The sequence below is a fragment of the Bactrocera latifrons genome, unplaced genomic scaffold (genome assembly GCF_001853355.1).
Source record: "Bactrocera latifrons isolate USDA-ARS-PBARC rearing strain unplaced genomic scaffold, ASM185335v1 scaffold_207, whole genome shotgun sequence".
NCBI classification, from domain to species: Eukaryota; Metazoa; Arthropoda; class Insecta; order Diptera; family Tephritidae; genus Bactrocera; species Bactrocera latifrons.
In genome coordinates, this window is record NW_017535597.1 from 219394 (window position 1) to 236373 (window position 16980).

The window sequence follows — 16980 nt, forward strand, 5'->3', positions numbered from 1 at the left end:
AGTGAGTAAGTAAGTGTTGATAGGCCTAAATGTACACACGCTTATTATAAAACTCAAGTTTATTGCTTCAAATCTCATCCGGGACTGAATGTGTACCACCAACGGAGCAAGTAATCAGTCTTTAGTCTTTCAATTGTAGACGCTCTCGCTGCTGACGCGCTCTTGCTGCCGCTCTCAAATCAAATCAGGATGCTGTGTGCTGGTTTAATTCGCGTACTTGTGTTTGTGTTCAATGGACACTTGCCACTAGTACACCCACCCGAAACGGTGGCAAGTGTCCATTGGAATTTCAAACACACACTATGTATCTATTGTGATGTTGCTCTGGCTCTCTCGCATTCTGTTGCTCTGTCATCACTGTAGCACCGAAATCTTATAGCATTTGTTTGTGTGTGGGTGTGTGTGTGTGCGTATTGTGTATGGCTGGGTTGGTGGTTATGTTAACTTAATGAATGAATGAATGAATACAGACACACACCTGTCTCTTATACACATCTAGATGTGTATAAGAGACAGCTGTTGCTCTGTCATCACTGTAGCACCGAAATCTTATAGCATTTGTTTGTGTGTGGGTGTGTGTGTGTGCGTATTGTGTATGGCTGGGTTGGTGGTTATGTTAACTTAATGAATGAATGAATGAATACAGACACACACACTGCAGCAAGCTGGCATCACGACACGTTTTGAGCGCTCATTGTGTCTCCAATGTAGTTGTAGTTGTAATGTATTGAGCAGCGGACTATTGGTTAGTATACATTTAGGCTGTTTACAATGTTAGATGGTGTAAAGGCGCAGTATTTGAATTTTCGATAATGTTGCCATACCGACAAATGTTTAACGGAACAGTATTTATTTTTTAAGTTAAAATTTTCAATATTTATTATTTTTTTATTTTTTAAATTACAATTATAATTTTCAATATTTTTGAAATTACATTTAGAAATTTTTGTTTTCGAAATATGTAAGTACACAACACAGTACAGTACACAATATGTTTTTGCCACAGTAAAACCAGCGATTTTTAAATTCGAAAATCATATTCACTAAAAAATTTCTTTCACTAAAAGTAAACCACGCGGTAAAAACGGCGATGCATCAACCGTTACAAATCAGAATTCGGTTCGGTAGAATTCTGCCGCTACAAAAAAAAAAACAATAAAAACAAAATTCGGTTTGGTTTTTTAGAACCGATCTGTGATGGCAGCGTTCGTGATTATTTATATTGCATCTCGCCATAACTTTGTGGAATATATTTTTTGATATGACAACAATTACAACAGCTTTAACAACTTCAAAAACTCAGCGCTTTTAAAGCTGTGGTTGTAACGACAAAAAATAGCTCGGAAGTTATTTGGAGCAATATAGCAGAGTTGAAGTCGTTCACACGACAGTCGGTTTTGAAAAAGCAGAAAGGGACCGAATTTTTATCAGTCCAAGGACTATCAACTCGATCGTCTTCCTCGAAATTACTTCAGGTATGTTTTCTGTCGCTACAACAACAACAACAGTCTTCGGTTTGCTAAAAATTCGTAGCCGTTCCCGTTACATAGAGCCGAACATTGTGGAAACGACCGATGCGCTCTTCCTACTGGCGCGTTTTTCGAACATTTTTGTTTATTTTCGACAATAATCATCACGTCAACCCCACCCATTAGTTTCACTCGTTTTTAAACAGCTGTAAATTTTTTTCAAATTCCCACAATTTAATTTTGGCTAAGTGAAGCTTAAAATCTGACCTTTCCAACACCACATGGTATTACACAATGTGATTGGTAGCACTGGGGATATACGATTTCATCTATTGACGAAATACGAAAATACTTTTAAGACTACCCAATATTAAATAGAAACTCAATTAATATTTGCCTTTAAACTGTGGCCAGATCATTCGTTTATTTGCGACTTTTTGTTTTCAAGAAATTACATCGACAATCTAATTTCTAAAAGGAAAAATAAACAAATCGAGATATTTAATACATGTGTACCCAAATTAAAATATACATTGATTTTCATTACTTTGTTCCAACTTTTTTTTTTGTTTATCCAAAGATTAAGCAATTTTCCATATTGTTGTTTTATATTTTGCGTAAGAAAAAGAGACGATCAGCTGTAACTAGTAACCATCACCAAGCGCACGCGGAACTTGGCTGTTCTTAAAGCGTATATAAATAAATTCTAAACGGAAGATATTAAATAACCTATAAAGTGCAGCTCTTTGTTGTGTTTGTTTGTTGTTGCTCATTCAATATACATAGTCATATATACATATATACGTCTATGGGCAATGAGTTTTTTGTTTACATGATATTTTATTTTACTACTCAACGCCTAACACAACTAACTAGTTTTACCATAATCCCGATATAGATAAGCCGAAGCCAAACGTTTGCTTCATGCTCTCCCAGTAGTATCGGTGCCAGTTTGTGGTCATAGCATCATATTCGGACGCAGGAATGCCAGTTTGTGTTAGCTTCAATTGGGTGTTGTTTTTCTGCATATAAAAGAGGAAAACTTTGTTATGAAGTCACCAAAACCAAGAGTAAAATAAATGATTACTTACCGTCTCCTCCAAGTCTATCACAACCTGCGAGTAGTGACCTGAAGGCCAGTTTTTAAGTCGCCAAGTTTGTTGAATTCTCTTTTCTGGTACCAGTTCTTCGAACTTACCTAGCACATTACCGCCGTACAAAACGAATCTACAACATATATATATGTAATAAATATAATTTGTACATCATTAACATAACACTTACTCGCCACCGCGCGTTGGCATTACTTTAACTGGTGCACGGGTGAAAGCAGTTAACATATCCTCTTTTGTCAAGGCATTATATAAATCGTTCGCACTACAATTGAACTCAACAGCCATTCTTAATGTTCTTACGTCTAACTTACAGCCAACATTATTCCCTGATTTATCACTGGCTTTCACTGTATTTGCACTATTCGATAGAGTAGCTTCCGCTGCGATACTGGAACCGGGTTGTTTAATCTTTGGCGAGACTACAGTATTTTCTTCGCCCTTCTTCGGAAGTATTAAATTTTTGGAATATTCCTCTTTCAATTCCTTGATATACAACGCGATGTGTTTCCGTACAACATCTCGTCCAATATTATACATGAACTGTTTCAGATTTTCCGATTCATCATTGGACTCGTCAATGGTAATGGTTATCTCTATGTCATCTAAATCGTTTTCTTCGGACAAATTCGGTATAGTTATTTTACCTTTATGCTCTAAATTGCTATTATTCAATAATTTTCCAGTCCATTTAAGTACCAATTTCCATTCGTAGAAGAATATAAGTTTCCCTTTACGATTGTTAACTGTAGCTTCACCGGTACAATCGTCCACATTATCTACAATACATTCGATGCCATCCTTTTCTGCAACATGCAATTAGTAATTTTCAAATATTTCCTGCTGTACATTTTTGAATGAAAGTGCATTTGCAATATATTTACCAATCTTAAGTCCTTTAAATAATTGTGCTAAACGGTCCTTGGACCAAGGTGTAGCGTTTTTTTCCGTCCAATGCCAATTGTTGACATTCGTTGCGTCCGGACGTTCTTCAACAATCCAACGTGGATCACCTTCACCCCACTTTGCCATTTTTTATTTTTTACTAAATAATTTACTAAATTAGGTAAACACTAAATATTTGTTCAGTATAACGTTAAAAAATTTCTCCGAGCAGTTGGTTTAGCAAAATTAAGAGGCAGAGCAATTTTCTACTAAATCACGTTCCGTGTGGCTGTTGACAGACAAAATGAAAATCGAGAATATTCGCGTATAAACTGACAGCTGATTGATGTTACCGGATGCACTGGAAACGAGAAGAATTTTAGAAACGAATATTCGTTTCTTAGCGAAACTTGATAATGGGCCGAATATTTCACGAATTTAGTTTTAAAATATTATATGCAATAAGCCAATTTTCAAAGATATAATATATAATATATGTACATACATACATATGTATCTGATAGAACTTTTAAAATTTATATAATAAGTAGCATTATTTCCTAATATTATTAAAATAAACATAAAATAACGTTTACAAATTGGTCTCATTAAAATTGTACAGATCCAATGGAATGGAAAACGTGTACTTTGTTATTTATCCACGCTAATTAGTTTTTAAAGTATGGTGGTCAGCTTATTGGCACTGAATTCGTGACTATAACTTAATGAGTATTCGGCCGATAGCCCATGATGCTAGTGCTGCGTATTTTCTTAGTTTGTATAATAATTGTATTATTATGTAAGCTTTTATAAAATAAAAAAAAAAAAAAACTTAATGAGTCTTGATTTTATGACAGGAAATTTATAAACTAATAATCTCGGGGAGTAGTCCATACATCTTTCTAATATCGGAAAGTACCTATGTATGTAAATAAAGTAAAAAATATTCCAATTGGGCTCTTAACATCTCTCTGACTTAAAAAAATGATATTATGACTAAAAATGAAAAAAAAAATAAATTTTAATTTCCAAAAGGAAAAACAAAAACAAAATATTGTAATTGTAAATTTTTTCTCGTAAAGTTGTCACATAAATTTTGAGGATATGTTCAAACATGAAAAAACATGTTCCAACTTGAAAAGACATGTCCTAACTTCAAAAAAAAATGTTCAAAATTGAAAAACATTTCAAACTTGAAAAACATGTTCATTCTTGAATAAACATGTTCAAACTAGGAAAAAAAAGTTCAAAATATTCTCTGCTATATAAAAAATTTAAATTATTTTGAACAGCGTTGCAAACGCTCAACGAAACTCCACGCATATTGCCTGCCAACTAAGCTCATATGTTTTTTAGCGTCGCGAACGCGCTCTAAGCCAAGTTTGAGTTCGCTTTAAACCGGTTTTTGGCCAACAGCTATGCATTTGAGTAATTGCCTTTACGGCTGCGAACAGTTAACGTGAAGACTTTGAACGAAATGAATGTGGTAAACGGTGTTAGAAGTAGCTTATTGTCGTTTTCGCGCTCCTAGACACAAATATTTATTATACTGGAGTTGTGCGTAAGTGTGTCTGTATGTGCGATACGCTAATGTGTATGTACGTTGTATATGTGTGTGTGTAAATACCAGCCTATGAAAATATTACAAATTCAGTATTGGAATTTTATGGCACAACTTTACGCCTGCGCTTTTGATAACGTCAAACAACTTTCGCATAGTGAAATTGATGCAACGCCGCATAATAAAAATATAGCGAATATGACAATTTTTGGTAAAATGTTTAGTAATTTTGTTTAAATGCAGCGCAAAAGTGTGGTGTGTGGCTTAAAACACATACGACTGCGTCGATGAGTGTATGTGTGTATGCAAGTGATTTTGTATGCGCAGTTCGTAGGCTTAAGACACCAGTGGGAATCAATAGCCTACATACTAGCGCACAAACACACGCAAACGCACACGCATATATACATACATACATAGAATTTAATGAGATTTTCATACAATATTCGCCAATTGGAATGTAAATCTGCATACATAAACGGCAAATTTGCATGGAAAATATGTAAATTATTAAAAATACAGTTAGTTTTTGGATTATATATATACATACATATATGTACAAACATTTTACCAACTGCATTTCAACGAAAAAAGTGTACGGTAAATGCACAAGCATATGGAGGCTAATTTTTTTAGTGGCCAAGTGTTGTGAAAATATCTCAAGTAAACAGTTAATGAAGGCCAATGGCATTGGTGGTAACTAATCTTGCGATATTGTTCGTGTCGAACTTCGTTTTACGCAGACGCAGAGTGAAATATGCGTGAACATATTTGCTTTACATTTATGTACATTTGATATTCGCTTAATGTTGCTTGATATGCACAACACGGTGTGGTGAGGCTTAATGAAAAAGTTATAATACCGAATCAAAACAATAAAACGTTGAATGAAAATATTAAAAAAGTGCGATAGCTACAGCGACGTGAGGCAATTTGGTGTGTTTTCTATTATATTAATAAAATATGAGTGTTAAACGATGATTACACAAACAAATATGTACATACATATGTACATACATATGTATATATATATGTATGTATATATATATGTACATATGTATATAAAATCATATAATCATAAATAAAAAATAAAATAAAATCAATCGCAGAAAGTAATAATAAAAATGATTTAAAAAAAAATAGGGGAATATATTTTTTAAACAAATCCCGTTATTTTATTCTTATTACAATATTTTTACCTTGAACTTAATCGTTGAAAGTAATTTTTAAATAATAAAAACACAACAATATTAAATAAAATATTAAAAAAAAAGAGTTGTAAAAAATAATTTTATAAAAATATTGTTTTTTAAATTAGGTGAAAATAAACAAATGTTTACTTTTAATAAAAACTGAGACTATTTTTTACTTTTTAGCTTAAAAAAATATTGTTTAGTTAAACAAAAACCAAAAATTAAATGAAAAAATAAAATCATATATATTGTACATACATACATCTGTATGTAAATAAGCAATACATTATAGTAAAATAATTTCAAAGAAATTTTGGAGAACATTTTCGCTATTTTTTAACTTTACTGAAAATCTTTTTTTTATAATTATTTTATTTTGTTTATTAAAAAAAGTTTAATTACATAAATTTACTTGAAAAGTAATCATTTTAGTATTGATTTAAAAAAACTGGAAATCTAATTTTTTATTTATAATATTAAAATTTTATAAAACTAATTTTTTACTAAAATAAATTTCCCGAAAGTATTGCTTAAATAATAAAAACAAAACATTACTAAAAGAAAAATTAAAAAAATACAAAAAATAAACAATTAAAAATTAATAAAAAAACTATTATACAAAAAAAAAAAAAAATAAATAAATAAAAAAGCAATAAAAAATATTAAAAAAATATTATTATAAGAATTAGAAAAATATTTCCTCTTTTTTTTAAATTTTTTAAATTTTTTTTTATAAAAGTAATTCCGCTTTGTATTTTTTCTAAAAAATTTAGGTAAAAAAAATAAATAAATAATTAAAATATAAATTAATATTTTTAATTACGTAAAAACTAATTTATATGAATAATTTTAATTGAAATTTCACTGAAAAATTATCCAAAATCGATAGAAATTGAGGCTTTGCACTGCGACCTATAGTCTATTGTGCCCTTCCCTATACTACATATCGTCAAAAAGGTCCAGCATCCTGAACAACTCAAGTAACCTGCTGGGCGCGACTAAGAAGATGTGATCCCTGTCCACATAAATGGACCTTAGGGCCTTGAGCCTGCTTCTGCAAATTGCTGGGCAATCCAGAATTAGGTCTTCTGGAGTTTTCTGGCTCATGTCGCAGAACAGGCTATTCGTCTTTTGTGTTATCAATAAACTCCTAAAAGGGGATGACCAAATTCATATAGATCAATGAGGCATTTTGAATTTATCACAATCCAATCAACTTCGCTAGGTTCGGCAAAGGTGTGTCTACCGAGAAATTCTAATCTCAGTCTGGCAAAAGCCGGGCAATAGAGAATAAAATCAAACGATGATTGGCAAGACTGGTTTTACTGTGAGTCAGACGTTCGGAGGACCTTTTACGGTTCACTCTGATCTAGAAGGATCTCGCAGTCGCGCCAGAACTTGGTGTGTTCACTTAAGGTCCCAAGGTCAAACGCCAGATCACATCGGAAACCCGACTGGCTTCTAATCGGATGAAATTGGGAAAATTGTGGTCTCTCTAGCAAAGTCGTCGGCCTTCCAATTTCCTTCGATTCCGCTGTGAACGGTTATCCATTGAAATCTAATATGGAAGAAGCTTGCCAAGTTTTGAGTTTACAGTGCGCGAGTTCAAAGCTATTGTAGCCGTTCGGCTATCAGAGTAAATGTACGTTTTTCTGAGGTTACTCTACCGCATCCGCTTCAAATACAATACTGTGACTTGACCAAAGATGCCACCACCTTCCCTTCCTCTTAACTTCAATCCATCCGTGAAAACTTCACTGCACCTCTTCTTTCGAGTGCCCTCCACCAAAACACGACTTTATAAAATATTACCAAACTTAACCACGGTTTTATAGAGCCAGAACACCGCTTTTGGTGAGAGGCCCCACCTCTTTCCAATTGGTCTTCTACAAAAGTGTACATTAAGGAGAGTGAGCTTGATGTTTGGCTTCCATGAGAACTTTCTATCAAGGATAAGCCTCAAGTACTTCACCTAACGATTGAAGAATAGAACCTTCCAACGATGAAAGAGTAACCTCAGGGATTCTGTATATTCCACTTAAAAACCAGCTCAATTTCATCAAAGCAACCTTAATTAATTATTTCAAATATTTCTGATGCTTACAGATACCATATGAAATAACAACTGCTTGAGACCATAGTTTACTATGCTACCAAATACGATTAGTCAGGTGAGCATATGAAAGTCTTAAAGTAAGAAATTTGCTCACAAACTGCACATTACTTTCATTGACAGGACCGCGGCAAGGACTGGACCAGTCTGCATGAGGCTGCCGCCAATGGCAACGAGGAAATGCTGCAGACGCTACTCGCTGGCAATGCAGAACCCACCGCCAAGGAGACCAAATTAGGCAATACACCGCTGCATGAAGCGGCATCGCGTGGCTACAGCCGCTCGGTAAAGTTGCTCTGCGCACCCAAACCTAACACGAAACCGCCACCGAAGAGTAAGCAGAAGCAAGAGGCAACGAAACAAAGTCGTGGCACATTACAAAATGCAACGCTGGGCTTACAAAACTTTGCCGGTTTTACCGCCTTACATTTGGCGGCACAAAACGGACATAATCAAAGCTGCAGAGAGCTGCTAATGGCTGGCGCCAATCCAGATATTGAGAATTATGTAAGACAATGATCTTTAGAGATTTTTCGACTCTTTTAAATTTTAATTTTACTTTGCGTTCCTCAGTATGGCGACTCGGCGCTGCACACGGCCTGTCGGTACGGACACGCCGGCGCCGCACGCATTTTACTCTCCGCCTTCTGCGACGTCAACAAGAAGAATCTCAATGGCGACACACCCTTGCATATAACCAGCGCCATGGGCAGGCACAAATTGTCGCGCATACTTCTGGAAGCCGAGTGTGAAATCAATATACGCAATTCACAAGGCGAGACGCCGCGCGATATAGCAATACGTAAGGGGTTCGGCAAAATATTGGACATTTTAGACAATCCACATCGCATACGCAATAAGAAAGGCAAACCGGCAACGGGTGAAGAGGATAAGACGAAAGCAGCGCCCTGCACGTCTAAAACACATGCGAATGAGGTCAGTTGGTCGCCATACGGTTGTCATTACTTTCCCGATATGCGCGCATTTCCATCGCCAAAACTGGAGACACTACCCAAAGAGCCGCTGAAGCGCGGCGAACAATACTATTTGGACCTCGCCGGACATATACGCAAGGGACCGATCGGTATCGGTAATATCTGTTACTGCGGTCCGTTCTTCAAGCACATCGAGGATAAGATCAATTCGAATAAGCGACATTTACGCAAATACGTACACACTGCCAAGGAACATTTGGACGATAAGGTGCAAGCTTTGGCGGCGCGTACAAATCATCAAATTGAAAAGTTAACGCGCACCATGATCGCCGATCGTGTGGAATGTCAAACTCGACGTTTATATTTGGAGAACTATTTGAAACGTGGCGATCCCTTGCGTTTAACGGCGGACGTTACGACGCGTGGAAGAGAGGCACGTGAAATGTGCGACACCTTGAAACGCTGTCGAAGTCTTGAGTTTCTGGAGAAAGTCGACATGTCGGAGGGTAAGTTGGCGAACTCGCGCAGTTACGATCTGCTCGATGCGAATGCGAATGCACCGGAAGTAGTTGTCGAAGACCGTATGAATGAAGCGCGGTGCTGTCCACACTCCACTGAGTTACAAAATCATTCGAATGAAGACTCAAACAATGAGTTTTATGATGTCTCGAAGCGTTTGGGTAGTTTGCTGGCAAAGACGAGCCCATTTCTGACAGTGCCCGCGCACGCAGTACCAAATTCACCGACCAAAGCAACAGCGGAAGCATTGGAAATAGACGCGGATGACGGTGGACTGACCACGCGTCTGCAAAATATGCATTTGAGTCCATCGAATAGTGAGGCATCGAATATCACACCGGCGCAGCTGAGTTCCGAAACTGGCGCGATATCGAGCCCCGACTACAATTGTAATTTCCGTACGCCGCATGGCGCGACGAAACGTAAAGCTTTTGCGGCGTCGACAGAAGAAGCTGCAACCACAGCATCATCATCGATGGCGTCACCAGCCGAACGTACACAATACAGAGATAAACCGATTACTAACTACGGTAATGAAAGACAGCTGGAGTACTTGTACAGCATACAGAAGCGCGGTAGCGTCATACAGAATGTGATAAGCGCATTGCGCAAAAGTCATCAAAGAGCCGATGATAGTTTGGTGTTGGCTAAGACACGCAACGAATCAGAGTACACACAAGAGGATAAGCTGGGCTATAAAGATGAACTCTTTCAGGTGCAACGTTCGGCGGAATGTGAAAGCAAAGAGGCGGCGATGTTGAAAGAGGTCGGCTTGCCACTTGAAAATTTGAGCGTGAGCACGCATGCCTTCGCAATGAAGGGTCGAGACTTTAACGAAATGCAACGCTTACAAACACAAATTGGTGAATACACGACACCAACATACATCGAGCAGGAGGAGGCGCGTTATCAGGATTCCTCCTACACGGAAAGTCATCCGGGCGAAGATTGTTTGGATTCCTTGGAAAGCGTACAGCAACACGCGTCACAACAATTTACCGGTACGAATAATGCGCCATTATACGCGCAACAAATTTTTGACAAAGTCGGTGTAGCGACTCATGGCTCAACGCCCTCACACGCCACAGACTCACCGGATTCGCAGAATTATGTTTTTCAGACAAACTACTGGCCCGAACGTTATGTGCCGAAAGACGCCTACTTTCATGATTTGTCACAACGCAAATGCAAGGTTGCACAACCAAATGTTGCAACCACAGCCGCTTCAATAACAAAACCGTCAACCGAAGAGGCTACGGCATACACGAATGCTTTGCCGAAGTTCAAGGTTGCTAATGCGGTAAAAAGTATAGAGAAGCTTAATGGTCAAGTGCTGGCGAATACTTATATACGTGATCCCACCGTTAGGAGTAGTCTCAAAGCCAAATCTTTTGTGGTGCCTGCAGTTGTAAGCGTAAGCCCGAAGAGTTGCACCGCTTGTACCGAAGCGATTTGTAATGGAAATTGCACTTATGATGAATCGCTGAATATGATACGCGAGCCTCGTGTTCGGCGCCCAATTCGCGAGGAGGAACAAAATGAGGCAGTGCCCATTGGCTTCACGACAACACAATCGGCGAGTTTGAACGAAACTGGCACAATAGTTCATAATGGCTTAGGACCCTACAGCTCTTACAGTCACGACGAAGCTGGTGCACTCGCTGGCAAGACCAGCCGGCTGCCGGCAGCGGGCTTCTATGCGAGTAATGTGTCTAGTTTGGTCTGACGTTGCTATTAATCCTAAAATTTGTATAGTGTTTAAATATTGTATTATATTATTAGGTATGTGATCCTAAGTTATGTAGGGGTGTCCAAATAATTGTAGAACGTAAAAAATATTGCTAAGCATTAAATATATTAAATTATAAACAGAGATATAACTATTTTGTTGAAGTTTCTATAATTGCCTTCAAATTAGACTAGACGTTAGGTTAGGTTAGGTCAAGAGACCGATCCTAACAGGGATCTTGAACTTGAAAAGCTACCAGTATATGCTGGATTATCAGATGCTTACAAATCAGAAGAGAAAGTGCCTAGATTCATCTTACTACACAACTTTGACAACCAGTGTCCGCCAGTGCCCAATAAAATCCACTACGAATGCGGCAAGAGGAACTTTGCTCAAGGCAAGTAGTTCAGTAGATCTCCTGCATTCTACTCTAGGCCAAATTAATGGTCTTCGACTAGCGCTTGCCAAGCGAGATACATTGGTTCAGTGCTAGAACGCAAGACATCAATGGAGATCTAACTCGATCCCATTCCGATGTGTGCGGTGCCAGGGTATACTCTCTGATTCGCATGTCGGTTTCACAATTGCCAGCGATTCCGCTATGGTCTGCTGAAACAAAGAGTCTGATGATAAAGTAGATTGATGCTATTGCTTGTAGGCATATGCACTCCTAGTCTAGATTTGAGTTAGCGATCTCAGAACTAATATGGCCAATCCGCAGATTGAGGCCTTAGAGCCAAACATCAGGCGCGTTATTCGCCAGTTACCAGTCGAAATGCTCGAAAGGGTCACCATCTGAGACGTAGTCGCGGCCAACATTTGAAGGATATAATCKTCAAAAAATAAATGCCAAAGAATGTTCTTTCGCATGATAGTAAACGTTCGATATTAAATTTGAAGATTCTGTGTTTTATCTTAAAAAAAAGTAGGGAACCTCGAAATTGATCATATATATTTCAAATATGCCTTGGACCTACAGAAAACGGGAATACTATATACCCAGCAAACTTACAAACTTGTATTTGCAAGAATTTACTCCAAATATGCGCTGCTGTTGTATTTCTTTTAGCACTTACATAAATATTTATTCCGAACTTCCTATTCTTCGCTTCATATATACTCGCTCATACTTATTCATGGATACACATACATATATGTAAGTATTAAAATAGAATTAACATTGAATTGTCTGTCAAATTGGAAAATAAAAGACTATTATTTTCTTTTGCATTTGAATGTGTGCGGCTGGAAGAGAGCGCGACAAAGTGGAAGAAAGCAGTAAGTGGCTGACAAAAGGAGCATATATCCATACAAACAGACAGCATACAACATAACTGTTATAAAAATGATATTGAAGATGTTATTTACTTGATTTTAATGTCAACTAAAACGGAATAATCACATTCAATGCAATGTAGATTGACTTTTTGAGTATAATAAATAGCTTGATATCCGTATGTATAATATTATTTCCCCGACCACGCATTGAATAAATAAGTGAGCTGTTTCGAGACGTTACATGTTTTAAGACTTATAATAGAAGCTTGGCATTTAACTAATATCAATTCCATTAGCCGGTTAAGAACTGCAACTAAGATCTTTTAGTGAGTGAAATGACGAGTAAGCAAATATAGCGTTAAACACAAGCAATTATTTGCTCTCACAGCAGAGATTACCTTTCAAAAATACGATTTAGTTAAAGTTAAGAATGAATAACCAAGCTTAAAATCGAGACGCTGACTTTTAACTTGACGAAAACACTCTAAAATACGACCTAAAATATGCCCCTTAAACCTGTCAATGCTAATCCATCCCTATTCGAATTTTTTGDAGAGTGCTTTTGGTATGTTTTGCCTCATCTGTATTTTGAGGAACTCTGAATTGAATTGCAGAGAAGTAGATAACATCCTGACTCTAGTGATAATTGAGATATCTTGATGACGCAAGCTCAGCTGTATTCTGAACTTGTTCTTATTGGTATGTAGTCGGAATTTCGAAAATACATAACTTGTTAGAACTCTGTAACCTGTAATTAAGCTGATTAGGTTAGAGAGTTGATCCTTTGACATGGTGGAGGGATCACACTCAGGCTGTTATGTTCAGTACTTTGTAAAGCCAGAGAAAAAAAAATCATATCGACAAAAGAGCCTAAACCTATCACAAATCTGCTTAGATGTTTTATTTCTAATTTCATCCGAAACYTTTGSCTTCATCCAGCAAAAKTTGRACATTGAAGGAGGAAGTGTTGAGAAGATCTATACTTCATCATCTTCTAAACAGCTGATGCTGCTGGCGTCCGAAAAATTCTTACCGCACTAACCGCACTAATAATATAGGACAATGTCTAGTTAGAACCCATACAATGATTTACTGAGCCTACGGAGCTCCTACGCTTTTTCATTCCACAGTTATTGAGACTGAAGTACAAGCAAGTTCATCAGCATTACAGTTTCCTGCAATATCGCAGGACTCCAAACCAGCCGTAAAATAGCTCGATGATAAAGATAAGGAGTTCAGACCTCCCTTTACTAGTCTTCGAGGCCAGAAATACTGATTCTGGGAACCGTTGTAGACCCCATAAAGCGTACATAAATGATCAGCGCGTCGAGCTGTATCGATTTAGCCATGTCCGTCTGTCTGAATGTGAGCGAACTAGTCTCTTAGTTTTTGAGATATCTATCTAAAATGTCGCACAATTCTTTCTCCCGAAGAAACTCCTCATTTGTCGGAACTGCTAACTTCGGACCCCTATATGGATTCCTCCACGGCAAGCTTTTTCATTTGTGATGGGTACACTGGCTTCGGTGCTTTAGTTTAAGTACTTTTTAAAATTTTTTAGCACTCCATTTAACTAAACCTCACTTTTCCATTTGAAAAATGCATGCATTTTCTTTCCATAATTTACTAGCAACAACAWTGTAATTTACAGCTAGTTTGTGCTTTGACAGTTATATGGAAAGGTCAGCAACATTGCGAGTCTWACACGTTACACCATCTGTCGCGATGTCGCAAAGCCTTTAATTATTTTTCAATACTTCATTCTTAAGAGTGAACAGACACGCCCACACACACACACAAACTGGGCTACACATTCCCGCCTTGTCGATATATCAATCGAATTAATGCCATACTCACACACATGCATTTGAGTTGTTGTGTTGTATGTGCGTGTGTTGCAAGTTTAATTAAGTATTCTTGTCAACATGCTTAGCCGCCGCTTGGCGATTTTCGTGACCGATGATGATGCTCATCTTTTGGCTACACACTTTGTGGTATCATCGTTTAAATTCAATTCAATTTATGACCAATTACTTCATTAAATTTAACTTGAGCCGTCMCTGCGCTCGCCTTGTCAATGTTTGGGGTGTTGTTCGAGTCGTGCACTTTTCGCTGTTGTTGTTGTTGTCAAATATTTGATTTGTAAAATTAGTTGTGTATTTATTTGTATTTGAGTATTATTCAATTTCTAGTTTTGGAAGTAAGTTTGATAGTGAAAGAAGTAGAAAAAGTGACGCAAAGCTGCAAAGCTTTCATATCTGGCATATCTGGCATACATATACATATGTAGGTTTCGCTTTGACCCCAATATAGATTGTGGTCCGGCATGTGTAACTTTACCCCGAGAAAGTAATGATCATAAAATACTTCTCCTCATCATCTTCTTCCAAACAGCTGATGCTGCTGGCATCTGGTAAAAATCTTACTTCATAATTCCCGATCGGACAATGTTTAGGTGGAACCCCTTCAACTATTGAAAGGTGACCCTTGCTGAGAGCGAAGAGTTACCTAGACGTTTTGCGATTTACTCTGGTTGAGCAAGACCTTGCGACTGCACAGCTGCTGTTACGTGYTCCTACGCTTTTCAATTCCACAATTATAGGTACTGAATCGACTTGAAATTTTTATACAATCCTCTTAGATATATTCTGCCATACTGGATAGGAAAGCAAAGCAAATGGGTCTGGTAGTGAACGAGGGAAAGACGAAATATCTCCTGTCATCAAGCAAACAGTCGTCGCAATCGCAACTAGTCTCTCATGTCACTGTTGACAAACTTCGAAGTAGTAGATAATTTGGCTTATCATGAAGCCAGCWTTAACACCAAAAACAACGTGGGCATCGAAATCCAACGCAGAATAACTCTTGCCAATAGGTGCTACTTCAAACTGAACAGACAATTGAGAAGTAAAGTCTTCTCATGACAAACAAAGACTAAACTCTACAAGTCACTCATCATTCCCGATCTGATATATGGTGCAGAGGCATAGACGATGGCAACAGTTTTCGAGATAAAGGTTCTGCGGAAGATTTMTGGTCCTTTGCGCATTGACAACGGAATACCGCAGTCGATGGAACGATGAGTTGTTCCGTCCAGATATGTGACGCCATCGACATAGTTCAGCGAATTAAGAGACGACGGCTTGGTCATGTCGTCCGAATGGATGAAAACGCTGCAGCTCTGAGAGTATTCGACGAAGTGACTGTGGGGGGAAGCAGAGGAAGACCTCCACTCCATTGGAAAGGCCAGGTGGAGAAGGACTTGACTACACTTGGAATCTTGAATTGGTTCAATCACTGGAATTTTCTGTCTTCGGGTTAGCAAGAAAGGTCTTCAAASTTACATATAACGGAACTTTGATTGCTCTGTGTCAGTTGTTGAGCTTACAACTTCCGGACTGCTCCATCTCTGCCATAATAATAACAACTTTAATACCGTTAATTAGCAGCTCCGTTAAAATATTTATACTTTTTCTTAGTCTCACTTTTCAAATTTATGCTTAAACTATGGTCTTCCGCAGTCGCTTAATCCCGCTTTTAAAGCAAACGCTCGTTTTTCTCAATTTCCGTTCGCCATTGAATAATCGCTTTTGAATTAAACGACMCACCGCCCGCTAAATTGTCACCTTACAAAGACGTTTACATATCAAATCAAACACACACACTCACACGCGCGCGTTTATGTGTATGCGCGGCGATCTTTTGTCCATTCAGAATTGAGAAGAATGTTTCTTTCACTCGACTCCGCAGCGCAAAATGCAGTCACGAAGCGCAATCTTCCCATGACTTTCTTCTAATGATTATCTCTAGTTATGCGGCGGCAGCACGTTTGTGGGTCTTAACAAAGTCGCCGAAAATTTGGACTTGTAAACACATACATACATATATACAACAATGATTAACGTGTGTAGGTATGTATGTACTGAGTCAAGCGCATTTTATGCATTCCTCCAGTGAAGCTGAAGACGAAATACAAAAATATGGAACAAGAAAAGAAGCGGAAGGCAGCAGAAACGGAAGCGAACGACGTCATTCTTTCGCAATTTATCCAGCTYGCTCTTAGAATGAACAGTGATCAACAGCGCTGGGGAATGATTACTGAAGCTGGCAGCAAAGCGGARCTTACAGTGCTCGCGCASGCTAGAGAGCACAGAWCTAAGACACTATTTTGGCATGCCGTAGGCGC

General features: G+C 37.8%; 2 protein-coding genes across 7 annotated transcripts; one reads left to right on the forward strand and one right to left on the reverse strand.

Annotated features, from left to right (window-relative positions):
* Window positions 1-1855: 1855 nt before the first annotated feature.
* LOC108968255 (activator of 90 kDa heat shock protein ATPase homolog 1) lies at window positions 1856-3788 on the reverse strand. The gene is made up of 4 exons (XM_018932171.1): window positions 3466-3788; window positions 2754-3387; window positions 2561-2696; window positions 1856-2491 (listed from the first exon to the last, which is right to left on the reverse strand). Exons 1-4 carry the CDS (start codon window positions 3611-3613, stop codon window positions 2348-2350), a joined length of 1062 nt encoding a protein of 353 aa, XP_018787716.1. The 5' UTR covers window positions 3614-3788; the 3' UTR covers window positions 1856-2347.
* Window positions 3789-4939: 1151 nt separating this feature from the next.
* Window positions 4940-11628, forward strand: LOC108968251. Of its 6 annotated transcripts, XM_018932166.1 has the most exons (5): window positions 4940-5027; window positions 5771-5963; window positions 8327-8391; window positions 8457-8840; window positions 8907-11628. In XM_018932166.1, exons 3-5 carry the CDS (start codon window positions 8368-8370, stop codon window positions 11511-11513), a joined length of 3015 nt encoding a protein of 1004 aa, XP_018787711.1. In that variant the 5' UTR covers window positions 4940-5027; window positions 5771-5963; window positions 8327-8367; the 3' UTR covers window positions 11514-11628. The 6 variants fall into 6 exon arrangements, with proteins under 6 accessions (XP_018787711.1, XP_018787712.1, XP_018787708.1 ...); XM_018932167.1 differs by lacking the exon at window positions 5771-5963 and having other exon boundaries at window positions 4940-5039; XM_018932163.1 differs by lacking the exon at window positions 5771-5963.
* The last annotated feature ends 5352 nt before the right edge of the window (window positions 11629-16980 follow it).